Source organism: Myotis lucifugus, unplaced genomic scaffold (assembly GCF_000147115.1).
Source record: "Myotis lucifugus unplaced genomic scaffold, Myoluc2.0 scaffold_43, whole genome shotgun sequence".
Classification (NCBI taxonomy): Eukaryota; Metazoa; Chordata; class Mammalia; order Chiroptera; family Vespertilionidae; genus Myotis; species Myotis lucifugus.
In genome coordinates, this window is record NW_005871091.1 from 7,218,520 (window position 1) to 7,241,578 (window position 23,059).

The 23,059-nt window shown below is 39.2% G+C and overlaps 1 protein-coding gene across 1 annotated transcript in view; it reads left to right on the top strand.

Annotated features, from left to right (window-relative positions):
* GRIN3A (glutamate ionotropic receptor NMDA type subunit 3A) overlaps positions 1 to 23,059 on the top strand; it is a 136,086-nt gene that overhangs the window by 53,612 nt on the left and 59,415 nt on the right. The window contains 1 exon segment of the mRNA XM_006088071.3: positions 9,490 to 10,537. Coding sequence (XP_006088133.1) covers positions 9,490 to 10,537 — 1,048 coding nt within the window.

Consider the following 23,059-nt stretch of genomic DNA (forward strand, 5'->3'; position numbering starts at 1 on the left):
ACCCTTAAGATCTGTTTCCAGATATTTTCAATAGGAATTCCTATCACTGGACTAATTTGGCTTAAATCCTTTGAATTTGCCCTTCCTTCTCCGTCACTTAAGTCATATCAAGAGCTGAGTCTGAAATTTTCTCTAATTCATGGGGGCTTCAAATGCGGAGCAATAAAAAAAAATGTGTATTTCCTCAGGATCCTATTTTGATGAATACAGCTTAAATTTGCTTAATCTAGCACCCAGCAGGTTTTAAACTGTGGAATGTTTCCAACTTAGGAGAGCTTCCAAGCTTTTATTTGCCTGAAAGGTAATTAGGTTCTCTGTTGACTTTTTTACTTTGTGTGCATCTACTATAAAATTTGGGGAGGAAAAAAAGAAAAAAAAATGGAAATATGTCAAAAAGAGGTATGAAGATATAGTGGGCAGTACTGCCTCTCTACCCTGAGTTCCAGATCTGTCTCTTGGGCTCACTTCAGTCTGCAGACCCTGTAACCCTTTACATGGATGCTTGACTGGTAAATACTGCATAATGTCCCGTTGCCAGGGCTATGCTAAGGGAAGGGATGGCAGCACCTGGGCTAGTGCTGGGGCCAAAGCTAGAGAGCTAGGATGAATGAAGTTGGAGTTTTCCACAAAGCATCCAGGAGCAGTCCAAGGGGTGGGCATAGACCACAGTTATGTGGAAGAGTGGAGGTTCATACCAAAAAACAAAGGGAAAGGAAAAACAATCTAAAGGCACAGAGCAGATCTAACTACCATGTGGGAGAAAAACAGAAAAAAAAAGCACCAGCTTGCCACTGTGCCACATGAAAACAGAAAGAAGAGAATGCTGGCCCATGTGTCTGATCAGACATAGTGACCCCCCTCACATAGTAACACAGCTGAAATTTTAGATTAAACTATGACCCAATCACATCGTTAGTATTTTCTCCTCTTGGGGAAAAAAGGCAAGAAAAACCAGTCTCCTACCCCTTCCTTTCATTTCTAAGTAACTGATTTTTGCAGATTTTGGCAAAACAGATCCAAATGTTTCATGTATATCTACATTTAATATGTTATTAAATTACTGTTGTCCACGAACTGTTAAAAATCTATTTTAAAAGATGAACTTTGTAAGTTGCTTTAATAGAAAATGCAATCAATGATTACAATATATGGGGCCCTTTGCTCTGAAGATTGAAATTTAACAATTTCTATTTCCAATTAAATTCCTTATCATCAGAGAGATTTCCCAATGAGCTACTTTCTATTATTGATACTATCCATTCATTATTCAGGGGGAAGTGAATTGGAGTTGTAGTGCTTGGAACAATCTATGAATTGCAAATACAAATACTTCCTAGTAGGCAGAGCCCTGTTCTTCTGGCAGGGTGAGGAAGAGGTCTCTTTAAGAGATGGATGTCTGATTTGTGCTGAAGACATGTGTTCAACTGCATTTACCCCACAGGTATTATCGAGCAGTTACCCTGGCCAAGCCCTGTGTGTTGCCTAAGATCTAAAGATGACTCAGGTTGGCGCTTAGATGACTGTCTCTTTTGGCTCGACAGTCTGTAGCGTTAGGAAGCAGAGCAGTGGGAAAGGGAGGGTTTGTTCATTCCTAACAGCAACTCTGGAAGAGATTGCTCTCAAAACGTGGAGAATGTCAAAACCCATGCCTTTGAGGATCTAACAGTCTAAAAATTTGAAGATGGATTTAATTGGCTGCCAAATACTTATATGCTAGGGGATTAAGCAGGATTCAAGAAGACAGTTGAGTCATTTTACACTCAGCTCAAGAAATCATCTACATTTAATGTTTGATTTGGGGAGCTGTCCCATGTACAGAGAGCAAAATCAAAGCAACGCCCTTTGACAGAATTGGACCATCGGTGAGCTCTGCAGCTAAGAAGGCAATTCATGTGATCATAAAAGGGAGGCACATACCACAGGGGTCTGCTTCAGTGAAAGATGCCACAGAGTAAAAACTGAACCAGTAACAACGTGTCATACAAATAGACAATGGTTCTCCGGGGCCATAAAAAAGGAAAGATGGCAAAAGAGACAATGAAAAACATGAAGGGAAGTAAATGCATGGACCTCAGAGGGTAGTGGGAGGGGGCCTAGAGTGGCAACAACAAAAAATACTTAATTATAGATAGTCAATAGCTGATTTAAGACAAGATCTCTTCCTAACAGGACAGACTATTGGTACAAAGTCCACCAAAGGGAAGAGAAGGAGGGAAAGAAAGAGAAGATAAAATTCAGAAAAATAAAAATAAAATCTAAGGAAGAACATTCAAGGAATAATGAGGTAACCATCGATTAACCCACATGCCAGAAACTGAGCAATTACTGGAGGGAGGGGAGATAATCTACAGCCTAAGGAAGAGACACACATGAGAATAATTCCTGGAATGAGAGGCATTAGAGAAAAGTCTTGAAGAATTAAGAAAAATCACAGATTTTTCTGTGATTCAGACAACTGAAGGTCTATGGAGATTGTGAATTGGGTGTACATTTTCTGAAAGACATGAGATTATCCAAAGAGAATAGTTTGAGGCTCCTCAGTGATAAAGAAGAGAAAGCAACAATATAAGTGTGAGCTTGTGGTAAATGCAATAGAGTAGAACTGTGGAAGAGGTGAGGTTTGGATTGGAAGATTGGTTACATGATGCAGATATGAATCATATGAAGAAAAGATGGGATTTCTGAACATCTACTGAGCTCTTCCCAACTCTCCGTCCATGGGAAACTGTGGGAATAGTCCTTTGTTTTATACTGAAAGGACTTTATTGAGCTTGTCTACTACAGTCAATAGATCTGGAACTAAATTAAATGTGACCAAGAAATACATATTTAGATTCCGTGCCTAGGAGCAAGTAAGCCTGACAAGAATTATGTGGTAGCTGGTGAGGGGAGGTGTGGGAGTTGAGGAGAATGTCACTAACAACATAGCCAAAGATTTCTAATCAGGCAAAGGCAAAAAAACACACACACACACACAATTAAGTTCTCACAGGCTAAAAAATTGTATAGAGCTTTATGGAAGATGAACAAATCTCTCATTCCTCAGGGGGGAAATATTAAAAATGATGAGATGATCACGGGAAAAGAAAATCAGCTCATTTTTCAAGATATAAAAGAATGAGAGTACAGATTTTTTAATAATACAAAGAAAGTTCTCAAGGGGAAAAATAAATTTTAAGGCTTTACAGAGCAAAATAGATATTCCCATGTACGCATATGATTAATAGAAGGCAACAATACAGGAAAAGAGCAAAGATAGGAGGGCAACTTAATAAGAAATAAAAAACAAATAAGAAAGCAGATATACAAAAAGACAAGTTGGTGAGTGAAAAAGATTAAAGTAGAAATAAATATATGACCTAAAAACAACTGGGCTTGGAAGAAGACACATGAAGATGATGGTACATTTAAAGACAAAAAGGCAAATTCAAATGTCTCCAAAATAAACACTGGAAACAATGCAATTATGATAGAACTAACTCAAAAGCAATAAAAGACACAAATTTATAATAAATATAAAAACATAATATTAGTAAAACTTTATATACTGAATAAAATAGAAGAAAAATCAAGAAACAACAGGCCTTAAAATCTTTAGGAACATGACGTGTGTACATTTAACTTTAATAAATTTTAGCAAATTTAGAGTTGGGAAGAGATCCATAGATATTCCCATATCAGTAAAATGTAATGTGAGTAAATTTAGTAACTAGTACATTTTCGCAAGTTTTGAAAAGTAAAAATGGGGTGTGAATAATGTAGTTAATCAGATAAGTGAAGGTAACTGCTACAGTTAATGTTCTATTGTTAAAGAATCTATGAACACAAACATGTCCTCAACTGAAAAAACTAGAAATGGGAGAAGACCTAGAAAGAAGGGATTAATACAAAAGCCATTTAATTGAGGAAAAATCCTTAAGTTAGTACAAATGATATATGTGGGTCTATAGCAACTAATTCCTAGAAAAACATCATTTGCCAAAACTGACTCAGAGAAATAAATGGAAAACCTAACTTGAGTGTTTGAAACAGCCTCCTAACTGGTCTTTCTGCTTCTGCTCTTGTCTTTCTTTAGTTTACGCTCAACACAGCACTGTGATGATCCTGTTAAAATGTTAAGTCATATCGCCTCTCTGCTCAAAACCCACCAGTGACTTTCCATCGCATGTAGAGAAGGAACAAAGTTCTTACAAAATCCTATTTTTCCCAACTCCCTTCCTTATAGGTTTTCCCTGACATCATCTTCAACTCTCCTGCCTTTCACTTCCCTAGCTGCTCCTCAAACATACCAGGCACAATCCATCTTCAAGGACACTGGACGTGTTGCTCCCTATACAGAAAATGCCCTTTTTACTCAGATATCCTTCTGGTTGAGAAAGTGATTAAAAACGAAAAAAAAATTCCTTTATTCAGTTCTTTACTCAAATATCACTTTCTTAGAAAGGTCTTTTTTGACCTGTCTGATCTAAAATTTCACCCCACTACCACCAACCCTGACACATCTTATTGCCTAACTCTGCTTTATTTTTTCTCCTTTGCACTTAGCAGTATCTAATGTCTCATATACATTACCTATTTATAATATTTATTCTGTCTCCTTCAATAGAATACAAGTTGCATCGATTTTTGTCTGTCTTGTTCATTACTATATCCCCCAGCACTTAGAACAGTGCCTGGCATATAGTGAGTATTATTAAATGAATAAATGATTGCATGGATAATGTGTTGTTTTGTTAACATCTTTATTCATTTGTTTTAATGAATAAAAAAATTCTTTAATTAGTACATCAAGTTGTGTGTGCAAATGTGGCTTTTATAATACATCTTAAATACATTCTCCACTGATCTTATTTATACTGTGAACTGCCTCAAAAATATTTTTACATAATTTGCAAAGTGCAAATTTTACCTCAGCTCCTATATAAATCAACATGTATTCTTAGTGCCATAATTGAGAATTTTTATTAAAGTAATAAGTTACCCCATTACAAATTAACTAATTAGCTACATTCTTTTGAGTGGAGTGGTACAAGGCACAGTTCTAAACCAGGTTCTCACTTATCCAGTGAGACCCAAACCCTTGTCATACCGTGACAAAGCTATTGAAATATTCTTCTAAGTGGTTACCCGGTCGCTATCTCTTCCTTCCTAAAAATACATTTTATTCTCAGATCAGTGTTACTAAGGCAGATCTCTGGTTATATGAAGCTCAGAAGTCTTCAGAACTCCAATCAGCTCATTGTGCTTACCACCTCCACCTCCTTGCCTTTCCTTACAGCCTTCCTGAATCTGATTTATTTAGAATTCATATCTAGGCTGGAGCAGCACTGTGATCAGCACATAGTGTGGTGTTGTTATTGGTTCTTGTGACTCAGGCTCTAAATTTCTATTTTAAAAAATTAAGATTACTTTTCCCCTTTTTTATACCAACATTGCTCTAAGGGTTTACACAGAGCTGATATTCAACTAAACACTCCAGATCTTATTTATATGACCTTCCATCGGGCCGAGTTTCACACCTTCTTAGTATGGTTTGTGAACGAAATGCAACTGTCTGCAGTTGGCCCTTTTTATTTTTATTTTTTTGTTAATCCTCACCCAAGGATTTTTTCTTTTTTTTTTTTTAGGGAGAGAGTGGAATGAAGAGGGAGACTGAAGGGGGAGAGAGAGAGAGAAACATTGATGTGAGAGATACACAACAATTAGTTGCCTCTCAAAGGGATGGAGCATGCACCCAAGATATGTAACCTTGACCAGAATTGAACCCTGGACCCTTCAGTCCGAGAGCCAACACTCTGTCCACTGAGCCAGACTGGCTAGGGCTTTGGCCCTTTTTAAATCACTACTTTTCTTTTTGAAATTATGTGTCTCTTGATTGTGCCATCTTCTCTCCACTTCTACTGCTATTATCATAGCCCTCGTTGCCTTAATCCCCTGTGGAAAAAAGCAGAGAGGGAGGAAAAGAGGAAGCAAGAGGGGAAAGGAACATTATTCCTTACATATGAAACTATCTCAGCCCCCTCCTCCTTCCAAACCATTTCCTATGTAGCTGGGGGCGGGGCGGGGCAGGGGGAATCTTTCTAAAATCAAATCTGGTGATCCCGTCCTTCCCCAGATAAAATTTCCTCAATGGCTGTCCATTACCTTCATTGTGGCCTCAGACCTTTTGTAATTCATTTCCCACCCACATCTCCAGCCTTATTCCTTGCTGCTTATCATCCCATGGCTCGCCCTCTCTGTCTCTGGCTTTGTACACATTGTCTCCCTGGGTTGACAGCCTCAGTCCCCAGCTTTTCTTCCTGTCTAACTGTAGTTCCTTCTTCAAGACTCAGCTCTGGCACTTCTTGCTCTAAGAAGCCTTCCTTGTCACTCCTAGAGTACACTGTGCAAGGGCCCTGCTTCTGTCCCAGTAGCACCCAGGTTTACCTCTATTATGACGCACATACACTGGTTTAGAAATGCCTATTCGCTTTGCTTTCTCCTCATGCCCAGACTGTTTGTGAACGAGTGTGTCTTTCGTCTCTATAACTCCAGTGTTAAGGACAGTTGCCTGGTGTTTGTATCAGTTTTTCTTGCCAATAAAATTATTCCTGATTTTCCTTTTTCTTGTTCATCCAAGAAGAGACACGAGCAAGGTCAAAATGAACATGGTAGAATTTGATTTAAACAAAACTAGGGTATCAGTCTTAATCTTTTAATTAACATAGTGAGCATTGAAACTTTACCTCACATTGTCATTACAATACAAAGAGTGTGATGTGCAACTATTAAAGCTATCAGTGAGATCATTTTAATTTACCCTCACCATAAAACAGAAAATAAAATAGACAGAAATAATGTCATAAATGGGGATTCTCTGAGACCCAGTTTCTCGGTGCCAATCGCATAGTGAAACTTGCACTGTGGTCTGGGATATTGAAGACATTTCTGTCCTGATTGGTTTGCCTTTCTGTGACAAATGAATACCTCAAAGACGACTGAGCACTGTCCTTCAGCCATGGCCCTCTTCAGTGTATTGTCACTGATAAGGAGGAATTGTTTTACTGGAATGAGGGGGTTATGTAATCTCTGAAAGATTTCTGATGACTTCTTAGTGCCTTCTTTTCTGAGATAACTTAAGTATATATTTATTCATTGGTAGTCTTTCAAGGGCCCATCCAGTTGAAAATCTATAATCATTAAGCCGCAATATTCTTCAAATAATGAAGGGCTCCTCTTTCTACAACTTTAACTTTACTTTCCCATCCACTAAAGTAACCAAATGAAATTAACCTATTTATTGCTAACCACTTTATTCCCTAGGCTATGTCAGCAAGAGTGTGTGTGTGTGTGTGTGTGTGTGCTGTGTGTGTGTGTTTCTTAACAAATCTAAAATAGGTTGCTCTTCAGAAACACAATTGTAGTCATCCTTTCCTTATGGTACCTAGATAATAATCAATTGATTAATCTGTATATTTTAATGACTTGGAATCCTACTTCTCTAAAGAAGCAGAAAAACGTTTTAAAGTCTAAGATAACTGAGACTTCATTACTTGTTGCAAAATAGAACTCATTTTAAGTGGTTAAATCCCACTGGGGAGTGCTAACATGAATAATTACCATTACATGCAATCTACCAAAATGAGTAGTTTCACCATTGCATTTAGTGATAGTAGCATCTTCAAATATGATTTACATTTATATCTCTAATGAAAATTAGTACATTCTTCACACTTTCTGATTTCTCTATCTCCCTTCTATGGCAGCATAACTTCTTACTGCTTGTATTTGCATTTGTAAATTACAGGGTAATGTTTGTGGCAGGCAATGGATGAATGTGTCTTGCTGAGAGCCTAGACTTGTAATATCTGAATTCCTCAAAAAAATATTTTATGGTACAGTCCACATTTCAATTTAATTCCTTTTCATTTGAAATGTGTTTTGAGTACCCTTTATGAGTTTATCATAATGTAGAATTTTGTGTCTCCAACCTGAAAAATTATACTAAAAGACAGGAAAGTGACCTGGGGACAGCCGTGGTTGAAAAAACTTGAATGACACAAAAAAATTGCTACCATATCTGGAATATTTGTTATATGTCAGGAGGTATGGTATGTGCTTTATGTGCTTTATTTCCAACCCTTGTCATGGAGGAAGTATTATCTTACCCATTTTGTTGATTATGAAGGTTAGAATTCGGTAAGTTGTCCAAGGACAGTGCTAGAAGGTGGCTGGGCTAATATTCACAGAGGTGTGTCTGATGTCAAAGTCTGGGCTTCCATTCTGACACGAGGCCACAAGTAAGAGTACATAAGTGCCACAAACTTTCATGTTACCTCTATTGTCTTATCTTCCTAGACTCTAAAGAGACAAAGCATTTTCCTGTCCCACCCACATCAAAACACATATATACTGACAGTGCCCTGGTTAGCAGAGTTAGGAATCAGGGTATCATTCAGTTCATAATTTCCCTCCCTTTGACTTCTGGCAGAAGCTCTTTCTAAGCCAGAGCCAATTGTGCTTCTCTAATGACTTAGAAGGAGGATAGCCTGAGGCTTCCCGGAGAACTGCAGATCTATTTATCATCTTTTTGTTTGTCCTCTGGAGGATAGCCCACATGCAGCTTTAACTGGTCTCAGGGAGGCAGATATGTTGATTGTTTTCGCTCTATCAAGAAAAAACACTGGTAACAAGATTTGTCAGCTTTCTACAATTATGAAAACAATTTTTAAGCAATTATAAAAGTACTAGAGGCCTGGTGCACGAAATTCGTGCACTCAGAGGAGTCCCTCAGCCCAGCCTGCGCCCTCTCACAGTCCTGGAGCCTTCGGGAGATGTCCAACTGCCGAGGAGGCAGGAAAGGCTCCTGCCACTGCTGCGCTCACCAGCTGTGAGCCTGGCTTTTGCCTGAGCAGCGCTCCCCCTGTGGGAGTGCACTGACCACCAGGGGACAGCTCCTGCATTGAGCATCTGCCCCCTGGTGGTCAGTGCGCATCATAGCAACTGGTCGTTCCACCATTAGGTTGATTTGCATATTAGCCTTTTATTACCTAGGATATGTATATTTACCAAAACTTATTCCTTGCACCAAAAAAAATTTATTCAGCTGATTTAGTTGCAATCAAATGTAGTGACCAGAAGACATATTAAAGATGAGACATGTTAAAGATGCTGAGAAACTCCACAGCTTGGAAAATATATAATTACCAGTTTACAACAAAAACAATTAACACCTCCCTTAACTAGGAATAAAGAAATTTGGAGTAAGACCAAGAGCCAAGCAACTAGCCAGGATGTTAGAACCTGAGGGTAGGAGCCCATTGGCTCAATGAGATAGGACTCTTCTCCTAGAAAGAGTCCAGATTACTCATTCTTGAAGAAATCATAGGTAATGCCTTTTTTAAAAGATCAGTTTCTTTTTACTGAGACAAAGAAGTAAAAATGAGCATGGCTTTCTGTCTTTGGCTTCACCTCTCTTTCTTTCTTTTTGCCTTTGCTCCTCTTTCCCAGGTTTCTAGCCAACACCACTTTCAGAGGCCTCAGTGGTTCCATCAAAGTAAAAGGTTCCTCTATCATCAGCTCAGAAAACAACTTTTTCATCTGGAATCTGCAGCATGACCCCATGGGAAAGCGAATGTGGACCCGCTTGGGCAGCTGGCAGGGAGGAAAGGTTGTCATGGACTATGGAATTTGGCCAGAGCAGGCCCAGAGGCATAAAACTCACTTCCAAAACCCAAGTAAGCTACACCTGAGAGTGGTTACCCTGGTCGAGCATCCATTTGTCTTCACACGGGAGGTAGATGATGAAGGCTTGTGCCCCGCTGGCCAACTCTGCCTTGACCCCATGACTAATGACTCTTCCATATTGGACAGCCTTTTTAGTAGCCTCCATAGCAGTAATGATACAGTGTCCGTCAAACTCAAGAAGTGCTGCTATGGATATTGCATTGATCTGCTGGAAAAGCTAGCAGAAGACATGAACTTTGACTTTGACCTCTATATCGTTGGAGATGGAAAATATGGAGCCTGGAAAAATGGGCACTGGACTGGGCTAGTGGGTGATCTCCTGAGTGGTTCAGCCCACATGGCAGTCACTTCCTTCAGCATCAATACTGCACGAAGTCAGGTGATAGACTTCACCAGTCCTTTCTTCTCCACCAGCTTGGGCATCTTAGTGAGGACCCGAGACACAGCAGCTCCCATTGGAGCCTTCATGTGGCCACTGCACTGGACGTTGTGGCTAGGGATTTTTGTGGCTCTGCACATCACTGCCATCTTCCTCACCCTATATGAATGGAAGAGCCCCTTTGGTATGACTCCCAAGGGGCGGAATAGGAGTAAGGTCTTCTCTTTCTCTTCAGCCTTGAATGTCTGCTATGCCCTCTTGTTTGGCAGAACAGCAGCCATCAAACCCCCAAAATGCTGGACTGGAAGGTTTCTCATGAACCTTTGGGCCATTTTCTGTATGTTTTGCCTTTCTACATACACGGCAAACTTGGCTGCTGTCATGGTAGGTGAGAAGATCTATGAAGAGCTTTCTGGGATACATGACCCTAAGGTAATGCTTCCTTTTTAACTCTCTTTATCATCCATTATAACTCCATAGATTGTGTCTTATGCTGTAGTTTGTTTATGTTCTTTCATCTAACACAAAATATTCTCTCAGCTCTCTGTAGACCAGTCCAAAAATCTGTTGCCTTGTTGAATTATATATTTTATTGTTGTATTAACTAAAACAAAAAGAGTGAAGAGTTTCAGGGGCATCTGTGCTAGAGAAAGTCTTTCTGGTAGAAACATCTATTAGCACAGTTTTTCCCTGTGTTATCTGACTGACAGAATGGCTCTCTGGGAATAATCTTACCAAGCATATTCACCCAAAGCATATTTCAAAAACAGATTATTTCTCTTGGGAATGAATGGAAATAAATAGTATAATCCATATTTTAAATAGTAAAGAATCTTTTTTCACCATTGAAAATTAGTAAAATGTTAAGAACTAACATTTTATCATAACCTCCCAAAGTCAAATGCTAGGGAGCTCAGTGGGTATATAAGAAGGAATGCTAACTAACTGAGGTGGCAAGATTAGCTAAGAACAGGGTGTCCTTATGGAGTACAGAAATCTGTAGAGCTGGTCACCTTGGGTGGGGGGTAGATCACCAACAGTTACATTACAATTGCCCAAGGACATTTCAGAAAATTGTATCTAATATAGGCTGCCTTTTATATTCTAGATATTTGACTTTAAACGTAGAAGGATGGAGGAGGGTGGAGTTCAGGTGAACTGGTAAAGCAGTGGTTAAGTTTCACAAATCAGAACCAAAGATTGCCAAAATTAAGTCAGGATGCTATGCAGGAGAAACATAAAGCAATGATTTTAGGGGATTAAAAGTAAAATCATGAAGATAAACCATACATAGCAGTAAAACAAGTTTCTAAGCAAAAGAAACAATCATTCCATTCCCCACTCCACCACAATAGAAAAGTGAAATTACAAGTCTAACCCAGCCCACAAGACAAAGTGAGTAAAACTGGACAAGGTCAAGTTTCTGTTATAACTAGCAAGTTCTTCATGCAGTGAGACAGGCCTAAATGTAACCACATTTAATTTCAGGTAATAAATTAATTTCTGCTAAGGTTCTCAAAAATGTATATATTTTTCCTACTGTTGTTTCTATGTTAAAGTTTCATTTACCTTTTCTTTTTTTTTTTTCATGTAAGGACACCCAGATTATTTGACTAAGCAATACTTGACTTAAAAAGTAGGATTTGTGATTTGGATTTATACACAGTTCATTGGTAAATTGAGTCCTGGCTGCTTAAGTATCTGTAATCACAATATCAGATAACTTTCAATGAACGTAATAGCTCCATTTTTCTTATTGATCATAACTGTTTAGCATGCTAGCTACACATTTAACACAATTTAAAAAACTGTTAAGAGTTAAGAATATGAACATTTCATCACCATTTCAGCATTGAGATTCATTTGCTTCAACCAACTAATCTGAATCAGAAATTAAATGAAAAGCAAAAGGCTGTGCAGGACAGACCAATTTGTGATTCACTACATGTTGCAGTAGCCAAGGCAGGCTGGAACCTTTTTTTTTCTGATGGGGTGAGGAAAGAAATAACCTTTTTTCTGGCTGCTCTTACAGAGAACCCCAAGGAAGAGGGACTGGCTTGCTGCGCAAATGAAATTCAAGAGGATGGTTCTATCCTCACAACTATTTTGCCAGAATAATTTATTTTACACTAAAAGTAATACATGTAGCTTCTCATGGCTCCCGACCATGGCCCCCCACCATGTCTCTTCTAGGAAGCAAGTTCCATGCTTCAAAGCAGGTGGGCTCTTGAAGCATAAGACCATGAAAGAATCTCTGAGTGACATATTTAAGAGATGATATGAGTATTTCTCTGACAGAACTAGCACTATTCACTATAGGCAATGCAGAAAATAGAGCAAAGTAGACAGATGGAAATAAACACCATTGGCCCATCATCCAAAGATATTTTCTCTTAGCATTGTGAGATGATTGACAGGTGATAAACATTGCAGTATTATTTTTATCCAACAAGGTCTTCACCTGGGTCTATGATCTAAGGCAGGAGTCCTCAAAATTTTTAAACAGGGCGCCAGTTCACTGTCCCTCAGACCGTTGGAGGGCCAGACTATAGTTTAAAAAAAAACTATGAACAAATTCCTATGCACACTGCACATATCTTATTTTGAAGTAAAAAAACAAAACAGGAACAAATACAATATTTGTATTTGCATGTGGCCCGCGGGCCATAGTTTGAGGACCCCTGATCTAAGGTATAGACCTGGGCATTCTTAGAACCTTCCAGCCATTGACATCCAATGTGCTGAGATATAAGACAAGATGAGAAATATCACTTCATAAATTGTGAAGTATATTGAAAAATAAATCTTACCTCTGCTCTTGGAGTTGAAGTGGCCCAGCTGAAAGGATACGTGAGCATCTGAAATGAGCTATCTGCTGATTTTAATAAACTTTCTAGTTCTTCTTTTCCAGCTTCTCACATAAAATGCCCCCTTTAGCCCTATTCTCTCAAATATTAAAAAAGTGTCATCTCCTTAGAGAGAATAGGAAGCTGTGTCATTTTTGTGCAGGCAAATTATGGTACTGCTTTAGAAAAACAGTCCTAGTGAACGTTAAAGTAAATATTTAAAGTTAAATAGACCCGCTGAGAAGGCAAGAGCAAACTTTAACCAGAAATATTAAAGTAAAGGACATTCACATAGCTCTAGCAGGGATAAAGCATTTCCCCAAACAATAAAGACCACCTTTATTGATCTTCATAAAGCAGCATGTGGCTGCTTCATAAAACATATGAGTTCATATAATAAAAGCTGGCCTTGAAGAAGGGAGGGATGCCAGAACTCCAAAGCAAACAAGACACTGAAAACAGAGTTTGAGGTGAGAGGAAGGAAAACTGAACTACTCCAAACCATTCATTCTTTCTTTAATTCATCCAATAACAGCAACTTCTGTTCCAGGCGCCATGCTAGGTGGCTGGGTATTAAATAGTGAGCAAAACAGATATTGTCCTTGCAACGTGGTTTAATGGGAAGGAAAGACATTTATCAGGGGAGCCCATAAACCAGCTAATGAATTAAACCGTGGTAACTTACATAGTAAGTTAAGGCAAATTATAATAGAATCAGAGAGCCTCACAGGAGACTGATCTACCAGAGAATCAGAGAAGGGCCCCCAACCCAGACCCCTTCCCTTCGGAAAGTAAATCTAGCTTCGATCTGAAGGAGGTAAATGAGCTCACGGGAGTTGGGGGTATTAGGAGAAGAGCATCTCAGGGTGACCGGGCAGCATATGCAGAAGCCCCTAGACTGGAGGGAGAGGCGTGTAGTTGTTACCACCCCGTCATGAGCTAAGAGATTGGAAAGCCAGGAAAAGGAAACAAGTGGATTTTGATCATCAGATGATCAAAATTTCTAGAGAGAAGTTTTCTCAAAAGAAGAAAAATCCAAGCAATGCTATAGTCTGAGGATAGGTGCATTTCCCATGAGCTCCATGTACTTCCAGATTGAAAACATAATGGGGGAAACGTTCCACTCACTTTGGCAACAAGAATTCATACTAGATCAGAAAAGCATCCTCTATAGGAATTGCATTACAGAAATCTTTAATGTAGAAACAAAAAAGATGATTTGGATGAAAAATTGAATGTGCTGATGGTGGCACACATCTTGTCAACATACTAAAAACCATTGAGTTGTGCACTTTAAATGGGTAAATTGTATGGTATGTGAGTAATATCTCAATAAAGCTGTTTTAATAATAAGCAAACAAATAAGTTGCCATGTTACCAAATTGGAAGACTGAATATTGAAATATGTCAAATTTTCTCTTAGTTTAATAGCTCTAAAGCAAGTCCAATCAAAATCCCAAAGGACTTTTTTGTTTGTTGGTTAATCCTCAAAAATAATATATTAACATTAATATAAAAATAGATTCAAGGGATTTGATATTAAAAACTTAATATTAGTAAAACTAACAGAAAAGCTAATACTCATTGACCATTCCCATGTGCCAGACACTCTTGTAAATCACATTAATATAATATATGCCCCCCATTAAGTAGTCATGGAAAATAAAATAATACAAGTGAAGCAACTTATACAAAAAATGCAAAATAACAAAAATAGTTCAAAGTCTTGTTAGAGCCTTGACTGGTTTGGCTCAGTGGATAGAGCATCAGCCTGCAGACAGGGGGGTCCCGGGTTTGATTCCAGTCAGGGGCACATACCAGGGTTGTGGGCCCCATCCCCGGGGAGGGGTGTGTGCAGGAGGCAGCTGATCCATGGTTCTCTCTCATCATTGATGTTTCTATCTCTCTCTCCCTCTCCCTTCCTCTCTGAAATCAAATATATATATATATATATATATATATATATATATAGTCTTGTCAAATTTTAATATCAATATTAATTATATTTATCCTGAACAATTAGTTCTTGCTCTTTCATTCTCTTCCTTGTTGTCAATGTGAACTTGGTAAATGGCAAGATTCTCTTTGTGGGATATCATCTGGAGAGCTTGGAGGCAAATTTCTTGCCTACTAAGAGCAGATTTATTGTCATTGGTGTATGCATTTAAGCATGATTCCTGGCTTCGTGTTGTTTCCCTTTCTACTTCATCTTATTTTAATAATGCTATTCTGCATTTTGTGACCTTTAAGCTGTTTTAAATCCTTTCAGGAAGAGACCAAGATATGCATTAAGTAGTGTTCAAATCAAATAATAAATAAAGAATATTAATAGCAATCCAGAAAAAGAAATAAAATTGACTGAGAAATATAAAAATGTTAAATCTTACTTGTAATCAAAGAAATTCTAACTGAAACAGTAATGAAATGATATTAATTTTTTCCTCTTTTATTTTTTATTTTTGTTAATCCTCACTTGAAGATATTTTTCCATTGATTTTTAGAGAGAGTGGAGGGGAGAGGGAGAGAGAGAAACATCGATATGAGAGAGACACATTGATTGGTTGCCTCCTATACGATAATCTCCGAGATATATGCCCTTGACTGGAATCGAAACCAGGACCCTTCAGTCAACAATGTATTGCAAAGATTTACTACTGTCTTACTCAAAATAGCAAAAACTTGAAAACCAAGTAAATGTCCAACAGTAGCACAATTAATATATTGTAATATTTCTCCATTGTGTTATAAAAATGTAGCCAGTAGAGATGATTTTGAAGAGTTTTTAAATGTCAAAAAATCAAAATATCAAAATGTTAAATATAAAGTTAGGATATAAGAGCATATCTATATTTCCAGTTTTGCAATATGCATATGTATGTGCTATAAAGAGAAGTGACTAGAAGGAAGTATAACACAATGTTAACAGCAGCAACATCCACGCGCTATAATTATAGGAAATATTTATTTTATTATTTTTATTCCATGCTTTCTGCAATGGGCCATATGTTATTTATGTAATGAGAAAGTATATGATAAGCCAAGTAAGAATGAGAATATTTGAGACATAAGACAATAGTCCAAAAGCAGTGTTTGCTCCACATGTACTGCCGCTGTCCGCAGCCTCTCAGCTCCAGGAAGGGTGAGTTCCTCAATGAACAGCACTCCCACAATAAAATGTTTGCATCTTAAAGATGCTGTGCTTTCCACGGTTACTTTCTGAAGCAAATTTTTATTCCCACCCAGTTTATTTCTTTCACAGGACTTAACGCAATCTGAAATTGTCATGGTATCTCTTTGTTTACTAGGTAATCGCCCCCCTGTGCTTTGCTCATCACTAGATCTACACAGTGTTGGGTGAACAGTAAATATTCTGTAATAAATGGATAAAAAATGGCAGCATCATTGGAATAGGGGTAGAACCTTCTGCAGGGATTACTTTGAAATCAATGCTTTTGATAAGACCTTTCATAACCATTCTCATACTAGATGCTATCGAACGAATAGAAGGAAAACTCCAGTAAGGGGGCTATCCTATGATACAAAGGCAAAATCTCTGTGTTGGACAGATCTATGTTTAATATATGCCTCAATCAGAGGTTAGTTGCATGAAATTTAGCAAACTACTTGCCATGGCCCCCGTGTCTTTATTTGACAGTATTCCAGGAGGTAATGGATGTTAAAGATCTAACCAAAGTTCTGAATCCATCCACCACTCAATTATAAACTTCGCAAGGGTGGAGACCAGATCTATCTTATGCACCTGTATCCCTAGAGTCTATGCATGCAGCAGCCACTCATTTAGGTAAGTGTTGGGTAAATGATGGACTTGGCCCTGAGGCCAAGCAGAGGTGTCCAGTAGGGCAGAGGCAGAGGGCAGGAGCACCGCTCGCTTGAAATTGGAGAGTGTACCCAAGTGAGTGCCAAATTACATCCAGGAGTGACCAGGAGTGTTTGAGCCTTGAGATTGATATAATCAGATTATCAAAGCAAAGAAAACCGAAGACCATGATGCCCATCTCTGAGCCAAGGGTCAGAGGTGCAGTGTCCTTGAATGGGAGTGTGACACAGATGATACTGCCCCAGCCTGGGTGGTTCTTGGTCCCTAGTGGCAGATTGTGGAGTTAGGTCAGAACTGTTAGTGGTTCAGAAAGGATGAGACACACACAGTACACGACACTTATTAGGAGTTGAAAAATGTGTATTTCCCTTCCCTTCCTGAATGTTCTTCAAGGAACTTTAGGAAAACCATCAGGACTTAGCTAATTCAGGTTGATAAATGGAAAACTGAACAAATGAGCATGTGATCTGTTTATTTCCTCATCTACATGCAAAATAATTTTGAGATGGTTCTTCATAGAAATTTTAAAATAACTGCAGCTTTATTACTTTCAAATAGGTACACTAATTCATACTAACTGCGGCAAAGCGTTTTCAATTAGACACCTGCTGGATTTGCTTTAATGAATGTCTAAGTTCACTTCCTTCATTTGACTACAAACAGAGAATGTGCCAAATTTATGCAAACCTTTCTCATAAAATAGGGGGAAATAGACTTATAATTTTGTCTACATTACTAACCTGCTTAGCGAGCACTATCTTCATACATAGATATTTTCTATATTAATGAATATATCATAGGTATCTTTAAATAGCCACATATATCATATATAATTATAAAAAATTATCCATTTACTTGTCTTTGGACTGTATGTTCACATTCATTTATATTATTTTAGAAGTTAATGCAGGTTAATGAACTCACACACTTGTAATTTGGGAGAACTAAGTTACTCCAGTCCACTCTTGTACATAAGGTGAAATCACCTGGCTACACCCTCCAACTTCAAGTGAGTGGTGCCCCCACCCTCTACCTCTATCATTCTGGACTCATCTTGGTCACCTCTGCTTGGCCTCACACCCATTCAAACCATTCAAAACCATCCTTACACTATATGCTATGGAACAAACAGAAAGAGAGCCCCAGTAGGGGGCGATGTACTGTAATACAAAGGACAAATAAGTACTGGTGTTGGACAGATAGAAATATGATGCAATTTAGGTTCGATGATTTGCCCCGTGAAGAATCTCATTTTCATGCTCAATAAATATCTATGTGTGTCTGAAGAAGTTGCAGGCAATCCCCAAAGGGGCTCTTTTTATGTCTAAAAAATACATATTTTAGCTCCCTACACAGTATGATTTAAGGTGAATGTTGGATTTTTATGATTGAGCCTCAACTTCACACTTTGATCCTTAATCAGATCAGGAGCTAGCATGATCTAACCAACAGTGTATCCATTGGCAAGTCAGGAAACTGAACTCTGAGTTCAGCTCTGTTATTAACTCAGTCTGGGAAATTTGGCCATTTAAGGGCTCAGTTCTCCTTATTGGTTCTGCATCCAAGTCTGCTCTAGCCAATTAGATAGATAGATAGATAGATAGATAGATAGATAGATAGATAATTGATAGCTAGATAGATATGGTAGATAGTTATAACAAGTTCAGAAAGACATTTTGTCAGAATCCCATTAATATTTTTTAACTTAAGAAATGCACTTACCTTGGCATTTTATCAGGAAGCTGATGCCTAAAAATGCCAAATGCCCAAAAATGTTAAGAATGCTAACCCAAACACAACCTATCAATGTTTCCTTAAATTATATTTGAACTAGCCTGGCCAGTGTGCTCAGTGGTTGAGCATTGACCTGTGAACCAGCAGGTCAGGGTTTGATTCCCAGTCAGGGCACATGCACAGGTTGCAGGCTCCATCTCCAGTGTGGGGCATGCAGAAGGCAGCCGATCAAGGATTCTCTTTCCTCATTAATGTTTCTGTCTCTCTCTCCCTTCCTCTCAGGAATAAATAAAAATATTTTTAAATTATATTTGAGCTAGAGATTTTTCCCCCACACATGATCTGAAGACATAGAATTAATGGAGGTGAATCTATTGACAAATAAGAATATAAATAAATGTAGATATATAAGTATGGACATCTCCTATAGTTTATGTGTTTAAAATGATGATCAATCAACATCCTGAAGGTCCTACATGCACTACAATAAAAACATAGATATAACTTCAGTAACAGGAACGGGAAATAACAATTTCAATAAATAATAATAATAGCATTTATTGGATACTTTCTATCTTTGAGGACTATGCTAACTGCTTCATATGGATTTTTCTCATTTAAACCTTACTGCCTTCATACACATAAGGAAATAAGGCTTAAAGAATTTATTTAACTTGTCCAAGGCCATATAGCTAATCAATGGTAGGGACAGTTTTCATACTCAACAATATCTGACTGTAAATTATTTTCTATTCAATGTTTTATTTGCACATACAGTAAGAATGTCCTCCACAGCCTCATTTATGCCAACCAGCCCTTTCTTGACCCCTGAACTTAGTCTGAGAAAGCTGCTCACACACAAAGATGATTCAAGGGCAGAGACTGCTGCTGAGGCTGTGACATTGGCATTTGTGCACACAGTGTATGACTGAGTATGGCATGAAGAAGTGAGACTCAGAGTGTTCCAGCAAGAATATGCCCTTCCAGGTGCTTCAAAAACTAAGAAAAAGGAGCGATTTATCTTCATAGTGTCTTCCATCCACGGCCATGGTGGCATACTGTCACAGCCTCCCTCCCCCCACTCCCTGTGAAACGGCAGCTTCTCTTGGCTTGCATTTAGAAATCTCCAAATGAAGCTGTTGTGTCTGAGTATGAACTGGTGCTAATTCATCTCCCCAGTGTTAAATCCCTTGAGCTGTTACTCCATTCCACCTTCAGCACCACCCAACTCATGTAAATGTTGTTCAAAGGGAACAGAGACAAAATCAATAATGAAGTAGGTATATATTGTCAAGTAAAAACATGGATTATAGAAAATATAAAATGAAATAGTCTGTAAGAACATTTTACCAGCATTTTTGGTTTAAAGAATTTGCCATCATGTAAAAGGGTCACTCACCACTAGAATCCTATATAATAAAAGCATAATATGCAAATCAACCAAATGGCAGAACAACCAGTCAGCAGGGGGCAGGTCCAGCGAGCAGGTGGCACCAAGCCAGTCAAGGCGTGTGCCAGCTGGCAGAGGGAGGGGACAATGATGAGGGGGGCAGGAGGGAGGCGGCAGCAACCAGCGGTGGCGGCAGAGGGGCGATGGGGGGAGGAGGGCGGGGCTGCGCCAATGCGCTGTCCCCTAATCAGCCACTTGCTTGCCTCCCATAGAGGGAGGCCAGACTGTGGCTTAGGCCAGCTCCCCCAGGGGAACGGGCCTAAGCTGACAGTTAGACATCCCCTGAGGGCTCCCGGACTGTGAGAGGGCACAGGCTGGGCTGAGGGGCTGGCCCCCAACCCCCAGAGTGCACAAATTTTTGTGCATTGGGCCTCTAGTATAGTGATATCAGGGGCACCTCAAACCCTTCTTCTTGCCTCAGGTCCTGAAATTCTCCCAACAGCTATTTCTTTGTGTTAAGAAATTCTCCTCTGGAGGTCCCTATATATACTGCATGTATTTCAGATAAGACAGACATTCCCTGAAAGAATTGAGACTTCTATTAGTTTCCTGTATGGATCATTAATTTAGTCTAGGTGATTCTGCTTACAGAGAGAACAAGGTCTGTACCACTGGACAGTTTCATGAATTTGAGGGTAAAGATACCAACTATCAAGTTTGAGGAAGAAGAGACCAAAGGAGGAGGCAGCCAGCAGAGCTTCCTGCCAAGAGCCAGCCTCCTCTCACGCTCTACTCCTCATAGCTGAGGCCACTTCTCCCTCACATCAGACACAGCCCTCTTCCTTACCTTTCCCTCACCCAGGCTCAGGAACAAATCCTGTTCTTATTCGGGGAGAATTTCAGATGCCCTGTCCAGATCCTTTCAGAAGTGTGGTCCAAGAGCCAGCAGTTTTAGCGTCTACAGGAGCTTGTTAGACATGCAGAACCTCAGGCCCGACTCCAGACCTACTGAACCGGAATCTGCATTTTCACCAGCTCCCTGCCTGTTTCATTTGTACAAGACAATTGGAGAAGCAGTTTCCCAGGTCACTTTGCTGCTGGCCCATTCTTACCTTTACCCTTGAATGAGTGACATGTTCCAGGACTGGACTTTACCCCCATCGTATAATCGGCATCATGCCCTATGACCAAGTTCAAGTTTCCGATGTCTTTTGTTCTGTGACTCTGCTTAGCTCTGGTCCTCTCCCAGAATCCTGGCGATGCTTTGACTCAGAGCCCTAGCCTGCCAGGTATAATTTTAACCCAACTGCTAGGTGACTTGGCTAATGGACCTATACAATTTTGTTCACTGTCCACCCACATTCTCCCTACCCCGCTGTCAGTGTGATCTGTGTTACTTCTGTGCCTTCTGGTCAAACCGGCAACACACCAGTCCATTTTCTGAAGAAATTCAGAAAACAATCCCTGGGGCTTGTCACTGCTCTACCCTCAGTGCAAACAAGTTCTCCCTTGTGTTGCTTTGTAAGCCTTTTCACTCTTGTTCTTTTCTCCATGGAGATGGTAACCAGTTTATCAGCTGCTCCTTGGAGCCATTATTAACCCATTTCTCACCCCGGTCTTCACATCTTGTAAGTGGCTTGAAAGAGACCATCCCATCCAGCTTGTCTGGAGGAATGCAAGGTGCCGTGCCGCCCCTGTATTCACATGACGTTACCATCACACGCTCTTGCACAGGTTCTTACACCACACCCGAGTGCTGAGGGAAGAAAATGTATTACGTGGAGGAAATACAAGCTCTGACCCTGACCCCATGATTTTTCTTTTCATGTTTACATGCCTTTAGAGAATGACTGTTTTGGTTCACTAATATGACAATGCCACAAGCCATTTGTAAAGCACTCCGTTACTTCCCCAACCCTTTCAGTCCAGCACCCCAGTTTATCCTCTACATCTGTTGGCAGAAAACACATTTCACAGGAGAGAAGACTGAGGCTCAGAGAAGTTAAGTGACTTTGCCAAAGTTCAAGCTTCCTAATTTCAGATCCATCACAATTTCAATGCAAAGTGCTCCCTCGTGTTAAACTATACTAAAGAAATGACTAGGCATTCAAGGGTAAGCATGCTCATGGCTCTCAAAGCTTTGGTCAGCACTTCGGGAAGGTAACTTGAGAAAATAATTATCAGAACAAGTAAGAAATTCATAATATGTTCATTTGATTATTGCTCTCTGTACACCTAGAACTTGTGAATTATCTTAGGTTTTTAGATGGTTTAACCTTTCAGGGAGCTGAATATTTGGCAGGTCAAATATAAATTGAAGCAGCTAGCATCCTGAGAGCCAAACTCAAGTCCAAAAATACAGAATATATTTTACTTTGTGTCATATGCCACATGACTAATAGGCAGCAAGGGCTTTCAGGGTTATAATTTTAGCCTGAGGTTCTGGTAACTACATGAAATCCTTGAGTGGTTTATGATATCATAAGGTGAAATTATAGCTCCCCGTGGGCAAAAGTTGTTGAAATGCTTTCAACCATTGAGTGCCGTTAGATCCTGTCCTTTATGTCAATTATAGGAAAAACTATATTAAATGCCTAGTCATTTTGATAAATGACTTTAAATATACAAATTATGTTTTTAATGAAAATGGCAGACAGGCAATTCATTTACCCATCTATTCTATAAATACGTGTAAGTCACCGTATACTTACCACTAAGATAAGGGCTGAGGTTACAACAACAGACCAGTCAGATCCCTAACCCAGCCCTCAGAGAAGTTTCATTTTAGTGGGGGAATTAGACATTACAGGACCATAACTATGTGATAAGGGTTTTGATGATGAACTTTACCGATGTGTTAACAGGAAGCTGACCAGCTTGGGGGTGGGAGGCACAATCAGAGAAGGCCTCCTTGAACAAGTAGTCCTAGAGCTGAACTCTGAAGGATGAATCAGAACTATGAAGGATAAGAGGAGGAGAAAGCTCATTCTTACCAAACAGATAATGCGAGTGAGAGAGAAAAAAAGAGACCTTGAAAACAGAACACAGAGATCTAACCTCCCTCAAATGATGGAACTGCTATATGGATATGCTAGAGGAAAAACCAGGGATCAAAAAATATTGCAACCTAAGCATTCACAAGAAAT